Here is a 27,383-nt window from a genome sequence, read left to right on the forward strand (position 1 = left end):
ATAACAAATGGACAAATTATAAAAAGATAAAATGCAGGCACACAATACAAATATAACATATCACCCTAATCCTAAAAAAACTTCCTTTAAAATTCCTAAAAAGGCGCAACTTTTACAGAATCTTTGAACAGTTAGTTCATTTAGGCCTAACTTTACCATGAAGCCTTAAAGCTAAATTGCGCAACTTCAAAATTCAAAGTAAATTCCAGTCTTCAGCACTGCAAACACACTTGAATTTGTCACTCCAAGAAACTCTGCAAAACAGAAACTGACGCTTCACAAGCCCCTGAAACACCAAGTCAGAATAGTCAGAAAACAGTCTTGGAGCTTCCTAAAAGGAGGGGGGGTAAAGCTCGTGCACGGCCCGCCGAGCAGAACGATTCAAGCGGCTTTACAACTTCTTTGTACGTTGACGCTTCACATTGCAAGCCGACCAAACCAAGGCTTCACCAGCCGATCCTTAATCAAACACACACGCACACACACACATCCAGAGAGAGAGAGAGAGAAAAGAAAAGAGAGAGAAGGCTGTGTCTGACATTACAGAGCTGCTCCAAAAATAGCTCCCTGGCGCCCTGGCCTCCAGCTTGGTTGTCATGGCGACAGAACCACAGGCGCTATAAATAGACAATCGGCTCCAAATCTTGTGCGACTGGAGTGAGGCCAGAGAGAGGGAGAGACAGACAGGGAGAGAGGAGGAGAGGAGAGAACAGATAGGAGAGAGAAAAAAGAGAAGAGAGAGAATGATAGAAGAGGGGGAGAGAAACACAGAGCAACAAAAGAGATACAGAGAGAGAGAAATGCAGAGAATGGAGTGGGTTAGAGACAGAGAGAAAGAGTGCAAGAAAGAAAGGAAATAGGAACAAATGACAAAGAATGAATGACAAACAAATGAAAGAAGTTAAATAATAAAGGGAAAATGAAAAAGAAAGAATCATAAACTTAAAAGAAAAGTCAGAAAGATGAAAGGAAGACAGAACTAAAAAGAAAGAAAGAACACAACGAACAGAAGAAACAAAAAGAAAACAAAAAACAATGAAAGAATGCAAGAACAAAAAAGAAAAATACAAAGGCAAAGAATAAAAGAACATAATCTTTAAAAAAGAAAAAAAATGAATAATAGTTAGTTGAAAACTAACAAAAAATTACAAGAACAGAAAGTCAGAAAAAAACTGACTAAAACAGAGATACACAAAGAGACAGAGAGAAAAAGTAAGGGAAGAACGTAAGACCAAAAGTAAGAAAAGCAACAAAAAACAATTAACAAAGAGGGAAAAAAACACAAAAGCAAAGAAAACACAGGGAGGAATGACAGAAAAACGGAATAAAAGAGAGATGCAAAAGAAAGACATAAAGCAAACTAAACATAATATTAAAAGAAAGAAAAAACAAGACCAAAAATAAAGGTAGAAAGACAGAGCACCTGAATTAAAAAAAAGTCACCCTGTAGTCAGGGAAGAACATATGAAACAAAAGGAAACAAAAGGAAAATAAACATGATCAAAGAAAATAAAGGTAAAAGACGATTGAAAAACTGAAAAAAGAGAGGCATAAAGAGATGTAAAGAAAAAAAGTAAGAGAAGAAAATAAAAGCAGAAGAAATACAAGAAATGCAATTAACAAACGGGGCAGGGGGAGAGAAAAAAACTGAATAAAAGAGTGACAAAAAGAGGAGAGCTAAAACCAGGGGGAAAACATAATACCAAGAGGAAAAAAAAAAAGAGACCAAACGAATTATAGGTAAGAAACACAGAAACTGAAAAAAGGACAAAAAGACAGAAAGACAAAAAATAAGGGAATAATATGATCAAAAAAGAAAAAGAAAAAAAAAGATAAGAAGGACAGAAAAACATAATAAAATAAAGAGACACATGAAGATGGAAAAGCAGAAAGTAGAACGTAAGACCAAAAGAAACCCCAGGAGTTAAAAAAAGAAATTAAATAAAAGTAATAAATAAATAAATAAATAAAAGACAAAAAAACAAGACCAAAGAAAATAAAGGTGAGAAAGACAGAAAAACTAAATAATAAAAGAAAGAGAAATAGGAAAATAGTGTTTATGAAAGAGCCAAATAAAGAAAGAACAGAAAAGAGTAAAGTTTGTACTGGGAACACTGGCCTGTCAAACACTGGGGAGTGGCACAATCACTGAATACACACACAGCATTCAGAAAATCACAATACACTGGGATTGCAGCAGCTCTGAGACTTTAAAATTGCTACACATCAGCACAGCGAGAGCATGTTCAACATCTGCTGCTTTAAACACGTCTAAACATATTCAGAATCACACCACGCTCAAGTACTTCAGCTACAGCCCAAAAAAAAATCAGTGTGTCTTTGCCCATCCCTGATATTCTCCCCCTCACTCCCTACATCCTCGCGATGAGTCAGAGACTCAATCTGAACCATTTTCTGTCCCTGCAGAAACACAACTACACATCACAAAGAGGAACAGAGAGGAGGGGGGACAGAGGAGGGAGGATGTCAGAGAAGTAAATCAGGGGGACTCCAGCACACTGTCCCTGGGACAAGATTTCTGAGAATCGACAGATAATAAACACCGGCTGGTATCTGATCCACACAGATGCTGAATGTATGGAGACGTTACAGAATTATCAGTTTTTGTCTTAACATCTGTTTGAGGAGAATTCCGCCTAATGTTCTTTCCATTTATTGATCTATTGATTTTGACAAATTTGGCTTGAAGCCTTTAACCCTTTAAAAACTGAGCAAATAGAGTGGTGAAGGGATGACGTGAATGAATGGGATTTTCATAAACACAAGTTTATGATCCTTACACGTTTAGTTCAGTGTGATAATCTTCACAGATGAACACCACTTTTGTAGTGTTTGAGTACGAGTCTACAAAGCTGTAACGGCGGACGAGTGGGAGCTTCTGTGTCCAATGTGATGACTCCTAACGTCCCCAACAAACACTGTAGTCCCGCTGAGCCACTTGTTAGCAACCACCTTTTTTAAGACAAGTAATACCTTAAAAGTTCAAAAATCAGGTTTAAGCGGACGTATTTTATGTTGCAGAACAAAACATCTAAATATCTTTAGCCTGTGTTAACTACAGACCTTATTTAGGGCATTTTATCAAAAACCCATTCAAAAAACCCATAGACTTTTGGACGAGGGAACCGGGAGTGCTAAGAGGCTAACAGACTTCTGCATTTTAGGAGTACTTCACCACTCTATTGGTTTGACTTCTTTCAAACACATGGAGGGAAGGTAAAAAGAAACTCAACAAGACATGGCCGAAAATTAGCAAAACAATAGTAAAAAAAAAGTTTAAAAAAAATCACCTGAAAGCACAAAAAAGAAGAAAAAAACAAAAACCATTTTTTAGAAAGTTTTAGATAATTTTCTCATCACCTTTTACATATTTCAATCCAGGTTTCAAAGGGTTAATAAAAACTTGGTATAAGGCCTAAAAAGTACAATCAAGATCAAATTATCACATTTGAGAGCTGAAACCAATGAATGTTTGCCCTGATTGGTTGATAAGCTACTTTTTGATTAATCAGTAGTAGGGTTGGAAAATAGAGTATTATGATATTCAGTGAGACAACAAAAGTTACTGAATCTCACTTAAAATCTACATCTGTTACAAACAGGCCAGAGAAGCTACCAAGTTGTGGCGAGAAGTCTTTCTTTATGCAAACAAATAAAATAATAAACTGCCCTGGCACCTTCAAGGAGCTCTATAAGATATTCAAAGCATATCTGTGATTCTGAGGTTGTCTGCACACGGCTCTCAACATGGAGGTGGCTGAGCCGGTGACTAGCAGCTAACAGTGCTAACCGTGTGAAGAGTGCTAACATCGGCTACAGTTCTGACAGAGTTAACTGTGTTACTGGAGAGAATCACACAGTGGGCGTTATGCTGCCACAATGATGCCACCAGATATCAGCAGTAAACACTGTATGAGCGCAATACAGAGCGAGGACGATAAGCTAGCCTGTGGGATACACACATACAGGTTTCACATGCGCTAATATGCACGTACAACTGGACTGTCTACCACAACAAGGAACAGAGAAGCTCAGATTACAGCACATACAAAGGCAGCATGACTTTGTTCTCCATTGAGGACACCATTACTCCACTATCTTTACATAGCAATGGTTTGCTGCTGTATTGATGTTTTGAATATCATATAGAGCTCCTCTGATTGTCATATGTATATATTGCATATTCAATGTACAGTGTGTTCCCTGGATTTTCAAGAAGATATCACAGATATGATTAATAAGAGACTTAAAATAACCTTTTTGAGCCTTGCACCTTACTTTGCACCCAGACAATGCGCTATTTAATCAGCAAAAGTGGTTGGACGCGCCCTATAAATGCACTTATACCATGTACGTTAAACCATTCACTATAGATGGTTGCCAGGCAACTTCACAGTGACAACAATGAAGTTCTAACAGGGGACTGTTTTGCATTTGTGCTGGAAAACAGTATTTAAACAATTTCAGGGTTCTCACACATTTTCATAGACAACATTTCAAAACTTTTTCATGACTTTTCACGGACAAATAATAAAATTTCCGAAAAGCATATGCTTGACTGTGTTTGCAGCCTTGTGCGCGTGGACACACACACACACACACACACACACACACACACACACACACACACACACACACACACACACACACACACACACACTCTCTCTCTCTCTCAAGAGAATCTTGCTTTCCATAATGAACACTGCCACACTTCGTCACATATACACATAACCTGTCCTAAAGGGGAAGATGCAGCTATTGTACATTTCAATGTCAGTGCTGAAACAACATATCTTGCAGTCCTAGGTCAATGCATATTATCGCTACAGTATGTCAACAGCTAACTTGGTGAAAATAAATTTGCTGTTACATTACATGGATGTACAGAGAGTTACTGTAAAAATCAATTTCATTACACACTACAAGTTATGCAACTTTTCCAAAACTTTTAATGATTTTTAATAATTCCATGACTTTTCCTGGTTTTTCATGACAGTGGGAACCCTGAAATTTATCAGTTATCAAAATCATCTGTAAATTTTATTTATGATAGGATATCATATGATATTTCCAGGGGAAAAAATGTATTCAACACTTGTTCAATTGATTATCTACAAAGTTGAAAATCACTAACAACTGGGGTTGGGTACCGAAACCCTATAGGACCAGTACCTACCAGACCGAATCATAGCGTAGACTCTGGTGCCTCATTTCGGTGCCAGATTGTGGGAGAAGTGAGACAGAGAACGAGTGTGAGCAAGAAAGATAGAGCAGGCCAGCATATGTGCGTGCCAGTGATAGAGAAGGCTGCAGCGAGCGGAGCAAAGAGTATAAAGTTAAGTGTAGCAGCGCAATGTGTGAACAGTTAAGCTGTTTGTCAGTGAATAACTGCTACAACCCCTCAAGACTAGAGCCAAGCTCCCATGCATTGCTTGTCACCTGCTGATTAAAGTGAAGGGGGTTAGCTCGAAGTTAGCCAGCTAAGTTAGCCTCTCAGGCTCCCTTAAGGTGGACCGACTGTTCTCATTGTAGTGACAGTCTCAGCCACTCCGAGACAGATAATAGAGACATGTCTGTCTGCTGAGCAATTACAGATCCCAAATCAAAACTTATTTTGCCGTCAGCACTCCTGTAATTGTTATTGAGTGTTACATTTTTATAGTTGGGTTTGTTTTTATTTATAAGGTGAATTTGTTAATAGTGATTTGTATTTATCCATATTTATATATTTAAGTATACTGTTAAGTATACTTTGTGTTTAACTTTGCCTTTGCAATAAGAAAGCCATGCTTTAGTTTGATTAACAGTTCTGTGCTTTTATTTCATCTTTTTAAAAAGTACCGCTTCAGGCACTGTTTAGACACCGGTACCATTTTAAAAGTATTGTTTTAGCACTGGCATCGTAAAAAACCCAAACAATACCCAACCCTACTAACAACTATATATAAATCACAGATATTTCTCTCGATATTACTCCACTGCATTACGTGACCCATAAAATGGCTCTTCAGTATCTTTGTTTTTAACAGTTATTTAGTGGTGCATTTAATAACTGAGAAAAGGATTATCTATATCTAAACACATTAAAATGACAAAAATAGAAGTTTGTGAGACTTTAATTTAAAAGGCGTAAGTGTTATAATTATTTTAATTATGCCTTAATTAGAAAAAAAAGAAAACCTTTTTTCTCAGAATCTAATACTTGATTTAGGATCAAATTAAAGTTCCTTAATATTTCAGGAACTAGATTACAGCTCTATCATCTCAATATGGACGCAACAACAGAAACCTTCTGCGACTAAACAAACCCTCTCTCCTCGGTCCTGTTAGCAGACACAGTCACGCTGTTTGGACCTCATATGTGAATTGCCTACGGTCAACCAAACACAACACATCCATATGTAATCAAGGACAACAACATCCTAGCAAACAAAGTGTGTGACTGTACAAAGTGACAGGAAGTGCTAACAAAAAAACAACAGAAAAACATTATAGAGGAGCATGACGGAGCAAAAACAGTCAGGGAAGCTTCAGTGACTTCCTTCTCATCAGATAGAGACAACAAAGCCTCGCCGCCCTATCAACTTCTTCTTCCCTTTTTTATTTTTATCATGGCATGAATTAGATTTTTTTTTCAAACAGGGAGAGGAGGGGGTGAATAGGGTGGCCCTGACTTTTCCCGTGCTGATCCAGGGTTGACATTTTCATTTAATGCTAACAACCTTCATCAATAATGCTGAAGTTGTCTCCCTCCTAACACACTCGCTCATTCTTTCTCCTTCTGCAGCCTGCCTGGGTTAAAAATAGCTCTCCCCTCTCTCTTTCTCTGCTTCTCCGTTTACATAAGCACACAGAGGGGGGAGGGGAGCACTTCCGGTCTGGCCACCCAGCCCAGCATCTGATCCATAACACTGGGGCTGCTGGGTGTGGGAGAGAGGAGAGAGGAGGAGAGAGGAGAGGAGGAGAGAGGAGAGGAGAGGAGAGGAGAGGAGAGGAGAGGAGAGGAAAGGTCCCGCAATGCAGGGAAGCCCTCTCTTTCTATTTCAAAGTGTCTCTTTTTCAATCCCTCTGTGTCTCCGTTAGCTCCCAGCTCTCTCTGTCCACAGTCACTCTTCTTACCAGGAAGCCTGTCATGATCATTGTACCTCTACAGCAGAGATACTCACTCTGATTTGTTTGGGGGCCACTTTTGCAAAATTACAGGAGGCCAGGGGCCAGTTGCAGCAGCCCTATGTGTGTTTCTTTGATTTTAGGACATTTACAGAATTTTTGCACCTTTCTAGATTCTAGCATGTTTCTCTGATTTTTGGACATTTCTTGGATTTTAGGGCTTTTTCAGATTTTAAGGATGTTTCTTGGATTTTAGGACATTTCTAAGATTTTAGGAATTTTTTCAGACTTTAGGACGATTCTGACGTTTCTCAGATTTAAGGGCGTTTCTAAGATTCCCAATGGGAATGGGACTTATATGTTGTTAGCAGGTTCACTGAAGAGTGATTTTCCTGCTGAACTTCTCAGATGATTTCAATTTATTCCACCAAAAAATAAAATACTGGTGAAAACTCCAAAACAAGAAAACAAATTTGTGTGGCAGAGCTTTTTCCACCCCTCATTAATCACCTCACAACTGTCCAGTTTTATCTCGTAACCCTTCAGAGGGGCCTGACCCCTAGGTTGGGAACCACTGGAATAAACTTTCTACCTTTACATAAAGTAGATAAAACAAGCTCCACCTCAACCAGCTATAACACTTGAATGTTACATAGAAATTGATCAGAATCAAAGGGATTCTTTTCTGAATGCTAAGTATCTCTACTTTTGATACTTTATAAAGTTTGTTGTTAATATTCATGTATTCTCAGTTAATTTTACTTTAAGGAATACTCTTTCTACCACTGCATAAAGTTACATGAACAAAAAAAAAAAACAAAAAAAACCCAGCTATCTCAAATAAGTTGATGCACTAGCACATACAGTATTCAGTCACTGTCATCAACCAAAGACACACAGACACACAGACACACAGACACACACACACACACACACACACACACACAAAAACACACACACAGACACACAGACACACACACACACACACACACACTTCCAGGTCAGAGTAAGACTGCTAACTAGACTGCAATAAAATAAAAAATTCTGTTTATTTGCTAACACAAAATAGTGCAACTTTGCAACTGTGGATGGCATAGCAGGACGATCCGCACTCAAACACCAAAAATCAAACACTGTCCAACAATAAATACAAACAACCCATCTATAACAACAATGACAAATGATTGTACAGATCAGATTTGATGAATGACTAAAACACTGACTGGCAAAAGAAATCAGAAATCTTTTTCAACTCTTTTTTAACTGTTAAGGGCCACACATTACATGTCAGATCATTACGGTTTTAAAAAAATGCACTCCTGTTCGATTAAAAAATAAATAAATAAATAAAAACAATCTTCATAAAAATGCTATCAAGGAGGACATCTAGGATCCAATTGGGCTCATCCTTGTAATCTGTGATATATGTTTTGTTGTTATTATGAATGGAGACGCTGAGATGATTATAGTTAATGCTTGCTGGTAGCCGATCTGGCATTACCTCAGCTAGCCTAATGACGAATGTCTCTCCTCCTTTGAAGTGAATGAACCCCCCATAGCTGTCTATTCATTTTCACAGAATATTCACTTTCCTACAATGGTGCTTGAATTTCTAGTCCAGACCTTGGAATCTGTCAGGTCCACCAAACTGACTGATTTGTCTGGCATTGTGACATGAATCAGCAGTTTCTTGGTTGAAATTTAAAAAAAAAAACAAAAACAGGCCAATCAGCACCACAAGCAGAAGTAATGCCGTTGACAAGTGTTGTCAAACATTGCTTTCTTAAATGAGCATGTCTCTTCATTATCACCTGGCATCATATTTTGATTTTATTTTGCTGCTCTCCACTTGTAAAACCGGGGCAAAACAGGTATGTTGACATGGCTATGCATCAGTTTGGATTTAAGTTAGATTTAGGTGGATATGAAGCCTCTATTGACTGGTTTAGGAAAATCAAATTTCCCTCCCCTATGGACAGGGTCCAAATTTAACACCCACCAAGCGCCAAATGTGGGTAGATTTTTCATTTAGCAAGTAAATCTTAGAATTCCTTCTGCCACACTGGTGGGTAAATGTCTGCACCAAAACAGTCGGGTATTAAACTATGCTGTAAGTCTGCCGCGTATTGGTGTTGTTTAGGGGTGCACGGCTCTGCTGCTCCTAAATTACTCCATTATTCTCTATGCTGTAACGCACTGCACACAAGTTGGAACAGACACTCTGTGTAGGTAGAGCAGCATTCATTGCCACCCCATGAACCTTGAACACTCTGCACCCCCAGTAGTCACACACCATGATGACCAAACTCCCCAGAGTGACAGTAAATACATATGTGTGAACTACCGAGTCGCAGAGAGAAAAAGAAAACATGTCTCTTGTCTACCTTCACTTAGAAATATAGGTATGTTTGATTGCAAGTGTATGTGTGGTGGTGTAACTAAGGGAAAGAGGAATACAATTAAAAAAAGACTTACTACTGTGCGCAGTCAATGAGTTGATATTCATTGGACCTTTCCCAGCAGGCCCGCACACCCTCGTCCTGCCAGAGGATCTTTGCATGGTCATAAAACTCCTGGAAAGAGAAAGAGGGGTCTGGATCAACGGCATGCCACAACTAGAAATAACTGCGAGTCAGGCTCTCTTTCCCTGAAAGAAGGATATGATATCACAAAAAAAGAGCTAAAGGAAGAATGTGTGCATGAGTAAATAATAATCTTATTTCTTATCTTTAATATTATTCTGGGTTTTCCAGGCAGAAAAGAGGAAGAGCTTTTACAGTGAAGACCCACTGAACACAACACAAAGTTCACCCTCCATCCCTGTCCTCAAAAGTGACAGATTCACATAAATATGAAGCGCTTGGCAAAGTGTATGTAAATTGTTCAAGAGCAGGTTGCTTATTTACACAATGTTTACTGATGAACAAGCAACTTGACTTAAGTGGCGAGCGAGAAGACGCAAATCTTTCTAATCCTTTGAAACCTAAAGAAAATTGTTTGATTTCTTTCAAAACATGGGAGAATGAAATGTACAACTTAATAACACATGGCCAAAAACACAACAAGAACTTAGATACAAAAACTCCCTTTAAGTAAAAAACCAAAACACACAGAACAACACAGAAAGAAAATGATCCAAACATAATAAATAAAAAAAACCTATCTAAATCTTTATAAAATAAATCTATTTTTTCTGTGAGCTCATTTAAAATATATTTTTATAATGATTTTAAGTGTATATTTCTGAAAATTTTTCCTTTGTCTTTGATTATTTTCTAATAATTCTCCCTCTAATTTTTAGGTCATTTTCATCATCACTTTTTACTAATTTCTTAAAATGCCTTTTCCCCATGTTTTTAAAATAAATCAAACTGATTTGCTCAGGCTTCAAAGGGTTAAATGGCTGTGACAGCTGAATTCAGCACTAGTGATGTTGAACCAAATTTTAATGGGTTCATTTCTTTTACGATACAGTGGGTAGTAACTCATTACATTTATTCTGTTACATGTACTTTAGCATTTTTTAAAATAAATTTTACTTCTAAGGGTAGCAGAATGCATTTTACTCTTACTAGAGTGCATGTGCGATAAATAAAATGTATTTCTACTCTGTTACTTCAAGCGAAACGCTTCTCTTTTACTGAAAGATTTAGATTTAAATAATTTTTATATTCAGCTGAGCTCACACGCATGCTCGCAACTCTCCGACTGACAGCGATAAGCTAGCCTTCCGAAAGCACCACAGATGAGACAGCTGTTCGTGTTTACGACACTGAGACACACACAAGCTGCAGACTGTGTACAAGCCTCTCCTGCAAGGGTTCTGGGTTCAACGGGTGCAGCTGCAACATCGTGGCCACCAGAGCTGATCGTGGTAACCTAAAACAATGCTTGTTATTCCACCAGATGCACTCAAGTGTCCCAGAAGCAACACTCTGCTTTGCCAGTGACACGAGATTTTGTTTTTTTGTTTTTGGAGATTAAGCAGCGCTAAACAACACACTTTTTGTCATCTTTGCATGATGTGACGACTGATTTAACCGTAAGCTGTCAAAGTTAATTGATGTAACCTAGAAAAAATAAATAAATTTTATTATTTACCCTTAGAAACCTGAGTAAACTGGTTTAATTTCTTTCAGTAGTATGGGGAAAAGGTAATAAGCAACTTAAGAGATGGACCAAAAATTTGCATGATATTTCTAAAAAGATACAAGAAGTATGAAAAATGTATTATTATAGCCTATAATTAGAACTTGACGTTTTCCCTTGTGTTTTGAGAATTTTCTAAATTTCAACTTTTTTCTTTTTTTTTTTTCTGAAGAAATCAAACAAATTTGGTCAGGTTTCAAAGGTTTAAATGCTGTGAAAAGCATCTGAAAAAAGCACAGGAAAATGTATGTTGATCCAGGTTTTAAAGGGTTAAATGTCTTAGAATCTCACAATTGTAAAAAACAAAAAAAAAAAAACACCCATAATTCTGACTTAGTTAAGGACCTGTTTAAATGTAATACCTTCATGTAGTAAATTGCATCTAATGAAGTTACTCACTATTCCAATGTGTGTTTTTTTTTTTTTTTGGGGGGGGGTTGTTTTTCACAAGATTTCTTGTTTTACTCTTATTCAAGTATTTATTGAGAGACAATATTTAAGCAAAGTCTTAATAGTACTTGAGTATCATTTTGTCGACGAAAATAAATCAGCAACTATTTGTTAATAAACTGAATAATCATTTTAGTCAATTGTTATGCAAAAATGCCAAACAACTTCTGGTTCCAGTGTCTGAAATGTCAAGATTTGATGCCTTTATTTGTCTTACGTGACAGTAAACTGAAAATCTTTGGCTTATGTTTTGTTGGTCAGAGAAAAAAAACTCATCAAGTACATCACCTTGGGCTGTGAGAATTTAAAACACGAGTTTTTCACTATTTTCTGATATTTCATGGAGAAAATATTTATCACGAAAACAATGAACTGGTGAATCAATATGGAAAATATTAATTCGTTACAGCATTAAAGAGAGGAAAAGACATGAGGACAGAAACAATGGCTCATAATGAGACATGAATTATTCTAAATGCATAAAACAACACAACTGGTGGATGATAATATAGGAAAAAGTTGGTGCTGGTTGGTATCTTTGGATTATTTTTGTGTCCTTGGCATAAGACAGTATTTCCCGTCCAAGTCTCGATGGGTGAAAACGTTTAAGGACAGATAGAGGGAGGCTGCGATACTCTCTGGCTTAGTTTGGATTTGAAGGCCGGCTCAGAGAGGAGCAGCAGATGAGCGGGCTCTGACAGAGGCAGGAAACAGAACAGTTCACCGAGTTCATGAAGAAACGGAGAGCTTTGTACGGACACAAGGCTTGGCTGTCACTACACAGGGGCCTATCTCTTCACCACGATCTGCAGTGGGTCACATACAACACGGTCAAGCACAAATAAGCCATTATGAGCCAAAGAGTTTTACTGTACACCCTTAAAATTACTTGATGTAGCTGAGAGGAGGCAGGTTTTGCAGTGACCACCATGTTACTAATGGATACATAGGACAAGATCGTTTAAAACTAGCAAGATTGTCTGTCAGTTATCTTTTCTTACAACAAAACAAAACTGTCAAACATGAGTGATTATTGATTATCACTGATACTATTAAACACCTTAATTTGCACCCTAAAAATGGAGTAAAAACAAGGGGTAAACTGAGTATTATGGCATTTATGTTCTCTTTGTTTTCCCTTTCTGTCATTTAATTTTTTACTTTTAAGTCATATTTTAGTTAAACTACAAAGTCTCAAAAGGGGCCATTCAGACAAACGTTTCTGGTTTAATTTACAGACTAAAAAAAAATTATCCTGAAAAAAACAAACTTAAAAGTTTTACATATGTGACCCTTGAAATCTGAGCAAATCAGTGTAATCTCTTTAAAATTAGCAAGGAATAATTTAAGTTACAAGAAAATTACCTGAAAATTAGCACACAAAAAAGAAAAAAATTGTCAAATAAAAGAAAAGTAAAAATGCTATAAGTGTAAACGTAATTAAATAATTATTTTCTATAAATTATTTTCCAATATTTCTCTTTCTCTTTTGTGTCTTTTTTAAAAAGCTTTTCCTGATTTCTTTCAACTTGCAGGACATCTCTTGCCAAGTTGCTTGTTGCCGTTTTGGCTATGTTTTCAAATTCAATAAAACTAATTTGTTCAGACTTCAAAAGTCAAAACACTTGTGAAAGCCGTCCACACGTAGCACAAGTAACTGATGTCAATCTAGGTTTCAAAGGCTTCATATAGCAGCAAGAAACTATTTCCTATGAAAAGATATATTGGAGTAATGGGCTCCAGAGCAGAAAATAAAGTGTGTTGTAATCCGAGCTTCTCTGTTCTTTGTTTTGCAGCCGTGCCTACATATTAGTGCATGTGAGTCTGTCCCTTTGTGCCCTACTTGCCCTCTTATTGCCTTATCGTTCTTATCGTATTGCTGCCCGCAATTCGCTGCGGAAGCATAATGCCCCTCCTCTGGTTTCTCCTTCACGTTAACATCATTAGCCCAGTCAACACTGTGGATGTTGTTAGCGTTGTTAGCTTTATTAGCACCATTAGTGTGACGTCAGAGGTGAGAGCCGTGTGGAGACAATCCCAGCCCAGACTCTGAAAGTTTTGTATAGCTGCTAAAAAGGAAAATGACTTCATTCTGTGAAAAATGTTATATTTAGAGGTAGGGCTGAAACTAACACTTACGATCATTATCTATTAACACTTCGAAAGCTAGATCGACTCAGGTTTTTGTGCTGTGTCCAGATGTCAATAACCAACTTGAAAAGAACTGTCCCACAAATTGCAAGAAATGAGAAAAAGGTGAAAATTACCTAGAAATAAGTTTTTAAAAAAGAGAGATTATTAGAAAATTGTCAAAGTAATAGGGAAATGTCCAGAAAACTATAATTCTAATTTTACAATGTAAGATATATAAAAATATAAATATTCCCTTTTATTTTCAGCTCTTTTATTAGGACATTTTCTTGTTTGTTTCTTTTACTTTTTCATTTTCAGGTAAGTTTCTTGGCTCATTTTGGGGACATGCTCTTTGACTTCACCACACATTTCTGAAAGAATCAAGCCAATTTCAATTTTTGAACAGTTAATCAGACAGCATCTTGGGATTTACAGCTCTAGTAATATGTCACCAAAAAAGGTTTACATATAAAAGTGAATTCAGGTGATCAGCTAATGAGCACAGTAGTTAACTGTCAAATAAAAAAAGTCCAGATGAGCTGTGAACTTTGATTTGAGAGAAACTAAACATATATCAGGGACAAAGAGAACTACAGCAAACAAATAACTTAAACCTATAAGTGAAGGCCTAGAATTTTCCCTTTTCTTACAAGAGCATGTAACCATGAACTTGCTTATGATTTTCACTTTTGTTTATCTTATCAAAAAAATAAATAATTGAACCACTAGTTTCATCATCTATTCACAGACAAACAGACATAACTAGGGAAATGTCAGAGGTCAACTTCAGGCTTTTCCATCAGTTTGTCTTTGAAGTGTTTTTCTTTGCGTTTATATACAGGGCGTCATGTAAAATTAAGAGAGTTTGAAAAAGGAAACATCTTCTCGTAGTGGCTGTACAGCTCTGAGAAGAGTTTAAGAATAGGACTGACCCGAGTGTGTAGACCTACTTTGAGATCCTGTCTGAAAACAGACAGACACTCTACAGACACGCTAAAGATTTATATCATTAACTTTGAATTTAACTGCATTTATACAAATAGGCCGAAGAACGAATATTCTCAGTTACCTACCAGGTGACATATCAGAGGTTTTTTATTGCATGTAGGGATTCATCTGTTAAAATGTTAAATATTGTAATACTTTTAATGACATTTCTAATATTTTTTGGGGCAAATGTCACCCATAGTAACTGTTTCAGATGTGGGACATTCATTTAAAGCTATATTCAAGACTATACTATAACATGAAGTGGGTTCAGTGTCTCTGTTTATACAGCATTGACTTCATGTCTGTCCGTTCATGTCTGTTGTTGCGTTTAATGAGGTCTCTGCTTTTTCCAAAGCAGGATTGGATTTTCTCCAAATCAAGAATTTTTAAAAACAGAGTTTGTCATATGTTGTAAGAACTGAAAAGCCATGGAAGGCAAATTTGTGATTTTGAGCTATTTACAGTAAATAAAACTGACTTGACATGGTACTGTACTGGGAGAAAGGAGGCTCAGGAAAGGTGGGCATGGCAGCAATCGGTCTGAGCAAATAACTTCAGTAACATTTTTTTTCGTGCATGAGGGGCGTGATCCATTTTATTATTTTTGGAGGGTTTTTTTTAAATGAATAATAACAACGAGGATTACTGATTAGAAACGAAGCTCAAAAGGAAATCAAGATTAAATCCAGGCCTTGTGCTTATTTTCTCTCCCTCTCTTCCTCCTCTGCTGAAGGCAGAGTCAACCAGTCCAACTGGTTTCCAGTAGGCCCTAAGGCCAGGCGAGGGGGAGCGGGCTGAGAGGAGGAGGCAGCTGGAGGAGAGGTTGAGCCTATAAAATAGTTTTCTACTGTCTTCTATTTCCTGAACAACCACCAATTCACTTCAATGAGAGGAATCCAAAGCCAAAAGTCTTGCTTCTGGGAACTGACGCTTCATTAAACGCTGCTTCAGGTAACCAGCGATTACTGGGCTGAAATCTCTTTTCAAAAAAAATTAACAACTGTAACCCTCCACACTCCCTACATGAAAAAAACTGAGCATCAGATCAAAGTGTGAGTGCTACTTCTTGTGGAAGTCTAGCGACTGACTAACAGCCTGAGGGAAGGGTCAGCTTCAGATAAGCCCGCATAATAAATTTGCCACGAAGTAACAGAGACAATATCAGGAGACTTCCTTTTGCTTACACACAAATACACTCACTCTTCACTGGAAACTCAGCTGCTAAAAACAAATCCACACGATGGAAACAGTTTAAAAAACCGAAGCTACTGTGCTGGAAAAACATGGGGAGGACACAATGTTCTTTTTCCTCTATAGGTAACCAATTCCCTTTTAAAAACCACTGTAATGCTATTGAACTAATAGCTATTCACATTCTAATATGAAGCTTTAAAGCTAATTAATTAATATTTTTTCAGATTGACAAAATCACATCTATTCTCTATATTTTTGTTCCGTTGATTGATTACCCTTTAAAACCTTCGCAAATTGACCTGATTTCTTTCAAAAACATGAGAAAAAAGCAATTAGCAAATTCAGGAGGAATTACCCAAAAATTAGCAAGAAATTAGGAGAAAAAAATTTACCTACAACTAAGTTTAAAACGAAAAAGGTGAAAAAACGAAGGTAAAAAAGAAATTACCTGAAAAAAATTGCTCACTGCCCCTTTCCCTATGTTTTTCAAAGAATTCAAACCAATTTTCCTGAAGGTTTAAAGGTTTAAATACTTGTGAAAGGGGTCTGAACACAGCACAGGAAAAGTAGTATCGACCCAGGTTTCAAAGAGTTAAGACTACTCCTTAAATTCGTGAAACATTTAAAACTGTAAACACCCTTCTTTTAGACCATTATGATAAAATCAAGAAATCCAGATGTACCTGACTTTATGCACATTTCCCAGTAAATCAAACATGTTATCTTTGAAAACCCTTTGATCTTGATTAGGATTTATAATAATCAACAGTTTGATTTATCAGGGTTTTGGACGATATTTTCATCTATTAACAGAAATATAACAAAAATGTTATTTTATTTTTTGAACTGAGCTGCAACTAATGATCATTTTTCATTATCAATTAATCTGCTGATTTTTTTCACAATTCACTGGTTCATAACAACTTTCAACAGCACAACATGATGCATGCAAATGACTTGTTATGTTCAACCAGCAAACCTCAAAATAAAACATTTTCAATGACTGTGTTTAAATGCACAAAATATTCATTTTTCTCCCATATTCCAAAAAACACAATATTCCTAATAAGCTGTTTACTTATGAAAATAAATATTCCAATAACATTCCTGTTTACATGCAGCTATGGATATTCCGACTGACATGTCAAACATGTTGTTTGTCATGTCCAAATATAGATAAGCAGAACATCTGGAGTCACTTGTCATTTTGCTTCTTTGCATCAAAATAGGAATTTTTCATACAAAAGTTTCTTGCGGGTGGCGGACCAGTGGGACCGTCCAAACACAGCCTCCCTCTTTCAGTCCCTCGCAAGGTTGGTGTTGCGATATTTGCGTATATTGAACAACCTGTTGATATCCAAGTCTTTCATGGTGATTAAGGGTAATATGTTTCTTCTTCCCAACAGAAATGTGGGCTTTTCTTTTGGGCACGCATATCTACCCCACAGCTTAACACAATTTTAGCAAATTGGCTTGTTTAAAATGCACAGAACTGACTATAAGATGCCGTGCGTCCAATTTGTGTTAAAAATCAAAGTTGAGACTCATGTTCTGAATGCACTGTATACATGTCCAAAGAATGCTGTTAAAACCTGAATAATACAAGCAAGTCGTAATCACAAAGTGCTAAATAAAAACTTCTGAATATTGTCATATTTGGATTAACAGTGGAACAGCGAGCATGTAAATGTAGCCGATGATACAAAGAAGACAAAAGCAGCAAATCTCCACATTTAAGAAGCTGGAAACTGGGACGTTTTAGCTTTTTTTGCTTGAAAATGACTCAATAAATCATCACAAATTATTTATTTCTGTCAATCAATTAATCAGTTATTCGACTGATTTTTTCGGCTCAATTGAAAAGTTTCGTCACAATAGGTTATGGTCTTATTACCATGTTTGACTGTGCAGTTAGTCTCTAAGAGGCAGCCGGGCACAGACTGCAGCTCAGGGGGGAATCACTGTGTTTCTGGAGGACAGGTCCCTCTAGACACATTTAGGGTTATTACAGACAATCAGTGTTAATAGGTGGTGTGGATCTCTCAGGTGAGAGGCTCATTCAATTGACAGCCTCCCCAGCGGAAACACACCTGCTAATTACTGAATCACTGCACAAACATACCGGGCGGACTCATAAAGCCGCTGTGGGAGGTACCTCTCTCACCTACAGCACACCTTGCAAGGCGACCTGTTAGGCAGGCTAGATGTGATACTTGATGAGGTTTCATATCAGATATAATTAGCGGTTGAGACCAATTTCACTACAAAACATCTCCAAATAACCAAAAAAAAACTAAAGCTGATGCGCAGTTTCGGCTAGATATCTTGCAAGGAAATGAGTACAGAGACAAACCAGGCTGTGATTAGAATTTGCAATGATTATTGTTGGTACTACGATTAGTATACCATTATTGTAATAATTAATTCATCCATCAGTTATTTTCATGAATGAATCGTATGGTCTATTAACCCTTTGAGACTTAAGCAAACTGGCTTGTTTTCTTTCAAAAACATGAGAAGGCAATGACCCAAAAATTAGCAAATTAAATGGTAAAAAAAAAAAAGAAATAATATAACAGAGTAATAGATTACTTGAAAAATAAAATCCAAAAAAAGAAGAAAAATACAAACAGGGAAATAACCTGGGGTAAAAAGAGCTTAAAAATTATATTTAATAATATTCTAATAACATAATTCTAAATATGTTATTAAGATAATTTTAAGCATAGTTTTCTGGATTTTTGCCCGCTACACTTTTCAAAATTTTTTTTGTAAATCTACTAAATCTTGCATTTGCTCAACATTTCTTGCCAAGTTGTTCATTACCTTTTTTTCGTATGTTCTTAAAGAATTTAAACCAATTTGTTTAGGGGTCAAAGGTTTAAATACTTGTGAAAGGTGTCCGAATGCAGCACAATAAGAGTTATGTCTGTTAAGGTTTCAAGGGGTTAAACATCAAAAAACGTTATGCAAATGAAGATGCATATCAAATTTTGCAAGAACTCTCATTTGCATTTCAAAATGTCTTTGTTTTGTCCGACCAGCAATCTAAAAACCAAAACACATTCAGTTAAATGTCATAAATGGAACCAGAGGAGTTTGGGCATTTTTGTTTTAAAACTACACAACTTAAATAATCTGTTCATTATCACACCAGACTCACGAGGACATTAAACTAATATCGCCAGCACAGCAGCCACCCCAGCCACAGTCTGTTTACCCTGCTGCCATCTGGGAAAAGATAGAGAAGTATCTGCTGCCGAACCACCAGACTACGGAGCAGCTTCTTTCCCCAAGCTGTGAGACTCCTTAACTCCTCCTTCCACGTCAAAAAGATGTAGCAGGATTTAGGTTCAACTTTAATTTCATTTCTTCTTAAACCATGTTTAAGAAAAATGACAAATAAATCTACCATGTACCTTTTATGTTGTATTAGTATAAAATGGGACTTGTAGTTGAAAGAAGGAAACGATCTGGTGCAGAAGTCAAAGAGTCAATAGGTCCTGCGGAGGTTAACGTGAAACTTACCGAAGGAAACTCAAAGTCCTTCTGGTTTACTTGGTTCAGGACATAATCGATTCGGCATTGGTTTGCAGGACAGGCTAACTGGCATGGCGGTGTGAGCGTAGTCATGGCAGACACAATCGTCTAGATGGAGGAAACACAAGAAGAAAACAGTTACAGCTAGAACAGTTAAAGTACTGCTAGATTAATGCCAACCCCTTTTTAGTTTACATCCAATCCAATTTAAATGTATTTATAGAGCACATTCAAAAACAATGGCAAAAACTATTTAAAAAAAGGGAAAAAACAGATGACAAAATGAAAACAAAAATTTAACAAAAAAATATTTATATCTTAAATCTCCTTTTACCAACACAATATTGAGAGCTTCATTTCAATGTGCTACATGTTCATATTGAAGTTTATTATTCAACATTCAACAACAAAGCATTTGGAAAATTGGTTGATAATTAAAGTTATTTTATTGGCAAACATCAGTAATAATTGATGATGGCAGTGAAGCTAAAAGACAGCACTGTGGGCTTCAGGTTTTAATCTTTTTCTCTTGATGCAGTTTTGTTACGTACTTTTCAAGCCCTGAAATTGAGCAAATCTCTTGTCATTGCTTCCGATACAGAAAGAAAAGTGCTAAAAAAATATTAAAAATGTGTCAAAGGATCAATTTCTTACCTCTATAGCTTCTTTAATGTTGTTTTTAATATCGTGAATTTTCTGTTTTTTCTCCCTGTGAAGAACAAAGAATGTTTCATGTTATTTTCTTTTCCACAAAAGCATACATTACAAAACAAAAGGTAAACACTGAATACAGCCCATCACTCTGTTTAAATGCGAATAAAAACTTAACTATTTGGAAAAAAAGAAGAAGGGTTAAAAAATAAATAAATAAAACAACAACAACAACAAAATATGTAAATTGTTGATAATAAAAAGGTTAAAAACTAATAAATAAAACAACAACAACAACAAAATATATAAATTGTTGATAATAATTCTTATAATTATTTTGAATATAGTTTTCAGGCCATTTTCCCAGTTTTACTATTATTAACTTCTAATAATCTCTCTCTCTCCTTTTAAACTAATTTTCAGGTCATTTTCTTGTCAACTTTTCATTATTTCAAGCAATTTGCGGGACATCTCTTGCTAAGTTTCCATTGCATTTTTCATCATGTTTTCAAAAGAAATCAAATTAATTTACCCTGTTTATAGTGTTTAAATGCACGTGAAAGGCTCCTGAACACAGCACAAGGAAACTGATGTCATTCCAGGTTTCAAAGGGTTAATTAGATGAAAATATATCATTTTTATTTCAGAATATGGATAAAATATTAATGGGAAAATATTCTTATCTAAAATATTAAAAAAAACACTGATTATTCCAATAAATGTTTTGTTTCTCCTGTTTTAATGCTGGTTTATGTTGGCTGGTAATTTTTTGTGTGACATTAACTTTTCTTTGTCAGCCTGGAGGTGAATCATATCAGACATCAGTATTATGGTAGCTCCAGATGGACAGATACCTTTATTTTGCAGACCAAATGAAACTCATGTTTTTTGTGTATTACCTGATACCAAGAGCAGCACAAAGTGTCTTCATTTTGAGTGGTGCGTGAAGGACCACACAGACTGTTACTGAATATCTTATGGTGTTTTTAGGTCCCATATTAACTATAACCCACCATGAGCACAAAGACAGATCCAAAGTATGAGCAAATAGAACGATATGCTCCATATTTAGTCCATTTTTTGTTAAAAAGACAAACACACCCAGCATGGCACTCAAGTTTATGCAATCTGTGGTCTTCACTGATACCAGTAGGAAAGGTCTAACGTCACATGGCTCTTTCACAAACCAGACAAAAGAGATCTGATACTGAAATTCCTGAAAAGAGACGAACTTAGAGCTGCTTACAGAATCAGGTATGGTCTTCTCAATGACCCATGGCAAAGTATGTCAGTATATCAGAGTAACACTAAGCATAAAACATACCCGTATGTTATGTTACTGTGCAGTATATTGACATTAGTGCAGCCTATAATACTCACATTGAGGAGAAAGATTTAAAATTAAAAGCATGGATCCATTGTTTTCTGCTTTGACAATTTGAAACCTAGAGCAACATCAGTTTTCTTGTGCTGCATTCTGACGCCTTTCACATATATATAACCTTTGAAACCTGAGCAAATTGGTATGACTTCTTTAAAAACCTAGCGTAAAAGGGAATGAGCAACTTGGCAAGAGATGTCCCACAAACTGCAAAAAAAAGAAAAATTTTAAAGACAGAAAGAAAGAGAAAAGAGAGAAAGAGAAAATTCTAAATTATAATAACTAATATTAACATATTGTTAGATCAAATTGTTAGAAGATAATAACAGAATAATAAATTAAAATAATAATGAATAACTTTAAAAATAGGGGAAATGTCCAGAAAGCTATATTTATCATTATTATATTAATTATTATTATTCACTTTCAATCTATACATTTATTTATTATTTTGGATTTGGCGTTTATATATATATATATGCTATTTTTAGACATGTAATAAACTATATTGTTTTTCTGAGAAAAGAATCAGCAGATTTATCAATAATGGGCATAATCATTAATAATCATAATCATGCTCACAATAAATAGATATGCTCTTCGAGAATAGAGGAGGGCCTTTACCCCTTGGATCCCAGATCAACATCAGTTTCTTCTGTAAAGTTCAGATGTCTTTCATAAGCTTTTAAAATCTGAGCAAATGTTTTTGAAACCTGAGCGAATTGGTTTGATTTCTTTTGAAAACATGGCTAAAAAGGCAACAAGTAACATGGCAAGAGAGTTGAATTGGAAAAGCTGACAAGGAAAAGAAAAAAGAAATGAACTAAAAATTAGTTCTTTTTAAAAAAAGATAAATGCAAGAGCAAGAGACAGAGGACAGCAAAAAGTTATTGCTAGAAAATAATTATTTTATTAAATTATATAGTTAAAGTTAATTACATTTACATTTTTAGCACTTTTTTCAAACTTTCAAACTTTTTTTTACTATTTTCTTTTCTTTTTGGGTGTGCTAATTTTCAGGTAATTTTCTTATAACTTTTACTAATCCCTTGTTAATTTTGGGTAATTTCTTGTGAAGCTCTCATTAGAGATTGAGCCAATTTGGTCAGGTTTCAAGGGGTTAATTCTCTGGGTCTTTTTTTTTGTATTTTTGTAGTGTATTACTGATGGATAAACTCTGAAAAGATTTCACACTCATGGAAACCAGTGACTTAAAATGTTTACATGACTAAAAAGAAAAAAAGTCTAAGAGAAATATCACCAATCTGATCATTTCCTCAAAAGGGAGGAGATGTTTCAACTATGTAAGACTCGGCTCTTCGTTCTTTTATTTCACTCAGTGCGACCGCAGTACGACAAAAAGAGAAAAACTACATTCCTCGCATATCCACAACAAAATAAAACAGAGGAAATAGAACCTCTCACTCTCCCCACTCCTATATGACTGTGTCACTCCCCATCTTCCTCTCCTCATCCTTCTCATCCTCCCAGCACCTTGCACTGACTGACGCTGCCCCGCACCCCCCGAGGGGAAACCCAGCGAGGTGAACTCCTCCAGGCCCCAAAAGAGAGCGACAAAGCCCCTGGAGCTAAAACACGAGTGGAGAGTTACAGCTGGCTGTGGTTTGTCATTACACCAGAGCGTCTGGGTCTGTGAGGAGCATCTGTTCGACATGACCCAAAAATAAGCACATGATGATGCTTCTACCCTAAAACCCCTTTCTAGGAAACAGATTGATTAAGAATAGAAAAAAGTGACTATTGTTTCCATTGCATCAATTTGAGGATTGAGTTTTAGGACATTCACGAGACAGGGTGGCCCAAAAACACCCAGGGCAATGTTTCCATGAAAACCTGAAACAGATAAAGCATTCTTCTAGTGTTAAGCAAACTTTGAGGATTTACTCCAAAACATTCCAAAAAATATGCTCAAAACATGTGACTTCCCCGTGGATGTTTTTTTTTTTTTAACCCTTTGAAAACTAGAACAATGTCTGTTTTCTTGGGCTGTGTTCAGATGCCTTTCACATGCATGTAAACCTTTAAAACCTCAGCAAATTGGTTTGATTTATTTTGAAAACATGGCTACAAGGGCAATGAGCAACCTGTCCTCACAAATTAGGTGAGAAAATGACCCAAAAAGAGAGACAGAGCAAAAGACATATAATTAGAAGATGATACCAAAAAAAAAAGATCTAATCTTTATTATTACATTATTATTAACAATTTTTATTTATTCATTAATTTATATTTACCTTTTTTTAGTTAATTTCAGGTAATTTTCTTGCAACTCATAACTTAAATTTTTTCCTTTTTTTTTGAAAGAAATTCAGCCAATTTTTCAAAGGGTTAAACAAAAACAATAGTCTATCTCTCTGTGCCAAAGAAATGGAAAAAAAATATCTGTGCACTAGCCAGGCAGTCAGTGTAGGTCAACATACTGATTTAGGATATTTTAAGGCCAAATTTTTAGATGAATGAATATTTTGTCTTTTAAAACTTTTTTAAGGATCTGCAGGAACTCTGTGTTGTTAACTGTAAAGTCAAGCCTTCGTTATTGTAGGATTACTACATACACTCAAAATATTGTAATAGAAAAAAAAAACCTGTAGCACATCATGAAAAAAGCGTGGAGTGCTCCATCGAGCCCTGCCACAATCTTTCAGCTAAAAAAAAAAAAACCCTTACATGTCAAAAAAATCAATAATGTGCATTTTAATTTTTATGCAACAAGAATGGTATGATTTTTTATACTTGGTAATTGGAAGTACTATATTAATATTAGAGCTGGCTATATGCATTTGTTGTTAAGGATAAGTTAAATATATTCTAAAGATTAGAATACAATATTGTTATTTTCTTTATTGATTATCTGTGGATTATTTTCTACATTGATCACTTAATTATTAAGTCCATAAAATTTCATCAAAAAGAGCTGAAGACATTTAGTTCACAGTGGCATCAACTGAAAAAAAAATTACATAAACACACTGAAAATAGCTAACCTTCAATTTTGAGAAGATGAAACCTGGGAATATTTGACTTTGCTTTGCTTGAGAAATGACTCAAATAATTATTTGAGTATCAAAACAGTTTCCCACTGACAAACCAACAAATTGTTTCAGCTTTTAAGTAATTTAGCTTTCTCTGTTATGTACAGTATGCAGTATTATATCTCTTTAAAGTCATGCTGTTTGCTGATGCTGTTTCTCGCGCCAGTCTTTTTCCCCAAAACATCATCAAGGTATTTGGTCAACAAATATTTTCATATCTGATCGTGCCAGTTTCACCCAATCACTCCTTATCAGTGTATCGCCCACATTCTGTAAAAAAACACCCCACCAGAACTGTCTGTCGTGGTTTAGCGATGAAATGTGCTGCATTAAGAACAAAGGTAACAGAATAAAACATGGAGGGAAACCAACACTTACTCTGCGTTGAAGCCATTAACGTGCAATATTCGCATCTGTTTGACTATCGTGCTTTTCCCTGATTCACCGGCCCCTGAAAGAAAAAAAAAGAGGACAGAAAATGAATGTTTATTAAAAGTTGAACAAAACTCCTTCAAAGGGCACTGACAAAAACATCCAGAAAGGGGATCCATCTGAAACAAGTGGACAATGGTTTAAAGCTTCTGTCACTGGATACTAAATCTGTTTGGTGAGTGTTTAGGCACTCTGGAGTCTCAGTAGAAGTAACTCTTTTAATTTTTTTCATACGATCATAAAATGCAACGCAACCTTTTTAGCTTGTAACCCCTTACAAAAGTACAGAGTCTAGTTGGAGCCCTTTTTCAATTATCTATTATTTAACTTAGCATAGACAAAAACGAAAGCAAAATTTAAAAATTAAAACGACATTGACCAGCTACAGCAATAAAATGCTACTTGTGCATTGTTGCGTTAACCTTTTGACACCTGGATCAATATCGGTTTTCTTACGCTGCATTCGGACGCCTTTTACTAGCAACCTCTGAAACCTGAGAGGTTTGATTTCTCACACAAGCACAGGAAAAACACAATGCGCAACTCTGCAAGAAATGTCCCACAAATTGCAAGAAATTAATAAAAGGTGACAAGTAAATTACTTCAAAATCAGTTTGAAAAAGAGGGGGAAATTATTTTTAAAAATTAAAAAAAAAAATAAGGGGAAAATGTCCAGAAACTTCTATTTATAAGTATAACAACTTAATATGTAAAAAATATATAATAAAACACTTTTTAGGTTATTTTCTTGTTTGTTTTTGACATCTTGTCGTTTCATCGCTTATTCTAAGCTTTTCGGGGGGTTTTAACTAATTTTTTGCTAATTTTTGGAGCATGTCTCTTAAGTTGCTTGTTGCCTTCTTCCAGTGCTTTCAAAAGAAATAAAACAAATTTGCTCAGGTTTCAAAGGGTTAAGTACATTTTACTGATAATACATCTGTGCTTTTACTTGACCTTTAATTTTATCTTATTGTATTGGTGCTTTTACTGAAGTAAAGGATCTGACTACTTCTTCCACCAATGGTTCCAGATGTGAGAGGGACCCTCAGCATCAGAGATGAGGGCAGGAAGAACTGTTACAGCTGGTAGGGGTCGAGGGTTTTTTCTTGTCTTTGAGCAGAGGTGAGATGTCATTAAGCCCTGATTTTAAGAATAAAGGCCAGTGGTGTCATACTTCAAAGTAATAATATTTTGTGACAGTACATAAATATTTTTTGGGAGTATGTGTGCTTGACTTAGATTGTTATATTTCTGCCAACTTTCACTTTTACTCCACTAAATTCCAAAATAAAATCTGTACTTTTACTCGACTACATTTCCTTTAAGTATTTTAGTTTCTTACTGCAAAATAGGTAAGGAGGTGAGGAAGGGAGGAGGAGACGGACGGACGAAAGAAGGAACAGGAGGGAAAGAAAAATTCCTTTAAGTAGTAAAAAATATCTTTTTCATCAAGTGTAATGTACGCTCCATTTTTAAGGTGGTGTATGTTGCAAAGAAATAAACTTCATAATTCTCACCACTGGCTTTTTTATTATCAGCATGTACTTGTACTTTTACTTTCAAAACTTAAGTGCATTTAATATAATCAAATTACTTTTGACACTTCAGTAAAGTAAATATCAGGTACACTGTAAAATTGATTGTTGATTTTACTTTAAAAAAATATCTAGGAAACCGATTGCCTTGAAAAAAGTAATTAAATATAACTATTAGTCCTAATTCATGTTTACTTAAAATTTAGTCATATGTACTTGATTTTGTGAAGTTGTTGCAACTTAAAATGACAAATTTAATCGAATCAATCTTTCTAAGTTTTTGCAACTTCAGTAAACCAAGGATGCTGTGTTATATATCTGTATTCTGCCAGCTGCAAACTCAGTCAATCATATTTGTATTTTCTTAAACATGTTAACAAAACAGAACTCGCAGATCTCCTATCTTCATTATTGGAAAAAAATCCTCTTTGTCATGATTATGTTTAGTCAGACTAACTTGGTTTTCTGAAGCTGCTAACAAGACAATTCCTCATGTCATTTTTATGTTGCAACAACAAAAATCAGGAAACACAGCTAAATTTTGAGTGAACTTAACAATTAGATATTAAGTCAACACAAATTAAGATCAATAGTTATATTAACTTTCCTTTTCAAGGTAATCCATTTCCAAGATTATTTTAAGTTAGATCAAGTTGTCAGATTTCACAGTGTATTATAAGACTTTTACTCAAGTAATATTCTAAAAGGTGACCTTAACTTCTTTCAAAGTCATTTGCTGGTTAA

General features: G+C 35.7%; 1 protein-coding gene across 1 annotated transcript in view; it reads right to left on the minus strand.

Moving 5' to 3' along the window:
• Positions 1–27,383, minus strand: part of LOC121957044 (guanine nucleotide-binding protein G(s) subunit alpha-like) — a 46,380-nt gene that overhangs the window by 15,908 nt on the left and 3,089 nt on the right. The window contains exons 2-5 of the mRNA XM_042505551.2: positions 25,051–25,123; positions 20,242–20,296; positions 19,576–19,695; positions 9,607–9,704 (exon numbers count right to left, since the gene is read on the minus strand). Coding sequence (XP_042361485.2) covers positions 9,607–9,704; positions 19,576–19,695; positions 20,242–20,296; positions 25,051–25,123 — 346 coding nt within the window. The remainder of the gene's footprint in view (positions 1–9,606; positions 9,705–19,575; positions 19,696–20,241; positions 20,297–25,050; positions 25,124–27,383) is intronic.

The sequence above is a fragment of the Plectropomus leopardus genome, chromosome 2 (genome assembly GCF_026936395.1).
Source record: "Plectropomus leopardus strain MGB_pleo_1.0 chromosome 2, ASM2693639v1, whole genome shotgun sequence".
NCBI lineage: Eukaryota > Metazoa > Chordata > Actinopteri > Perciformes > Serranidae > Plectropomus > Plectropomus leopardus.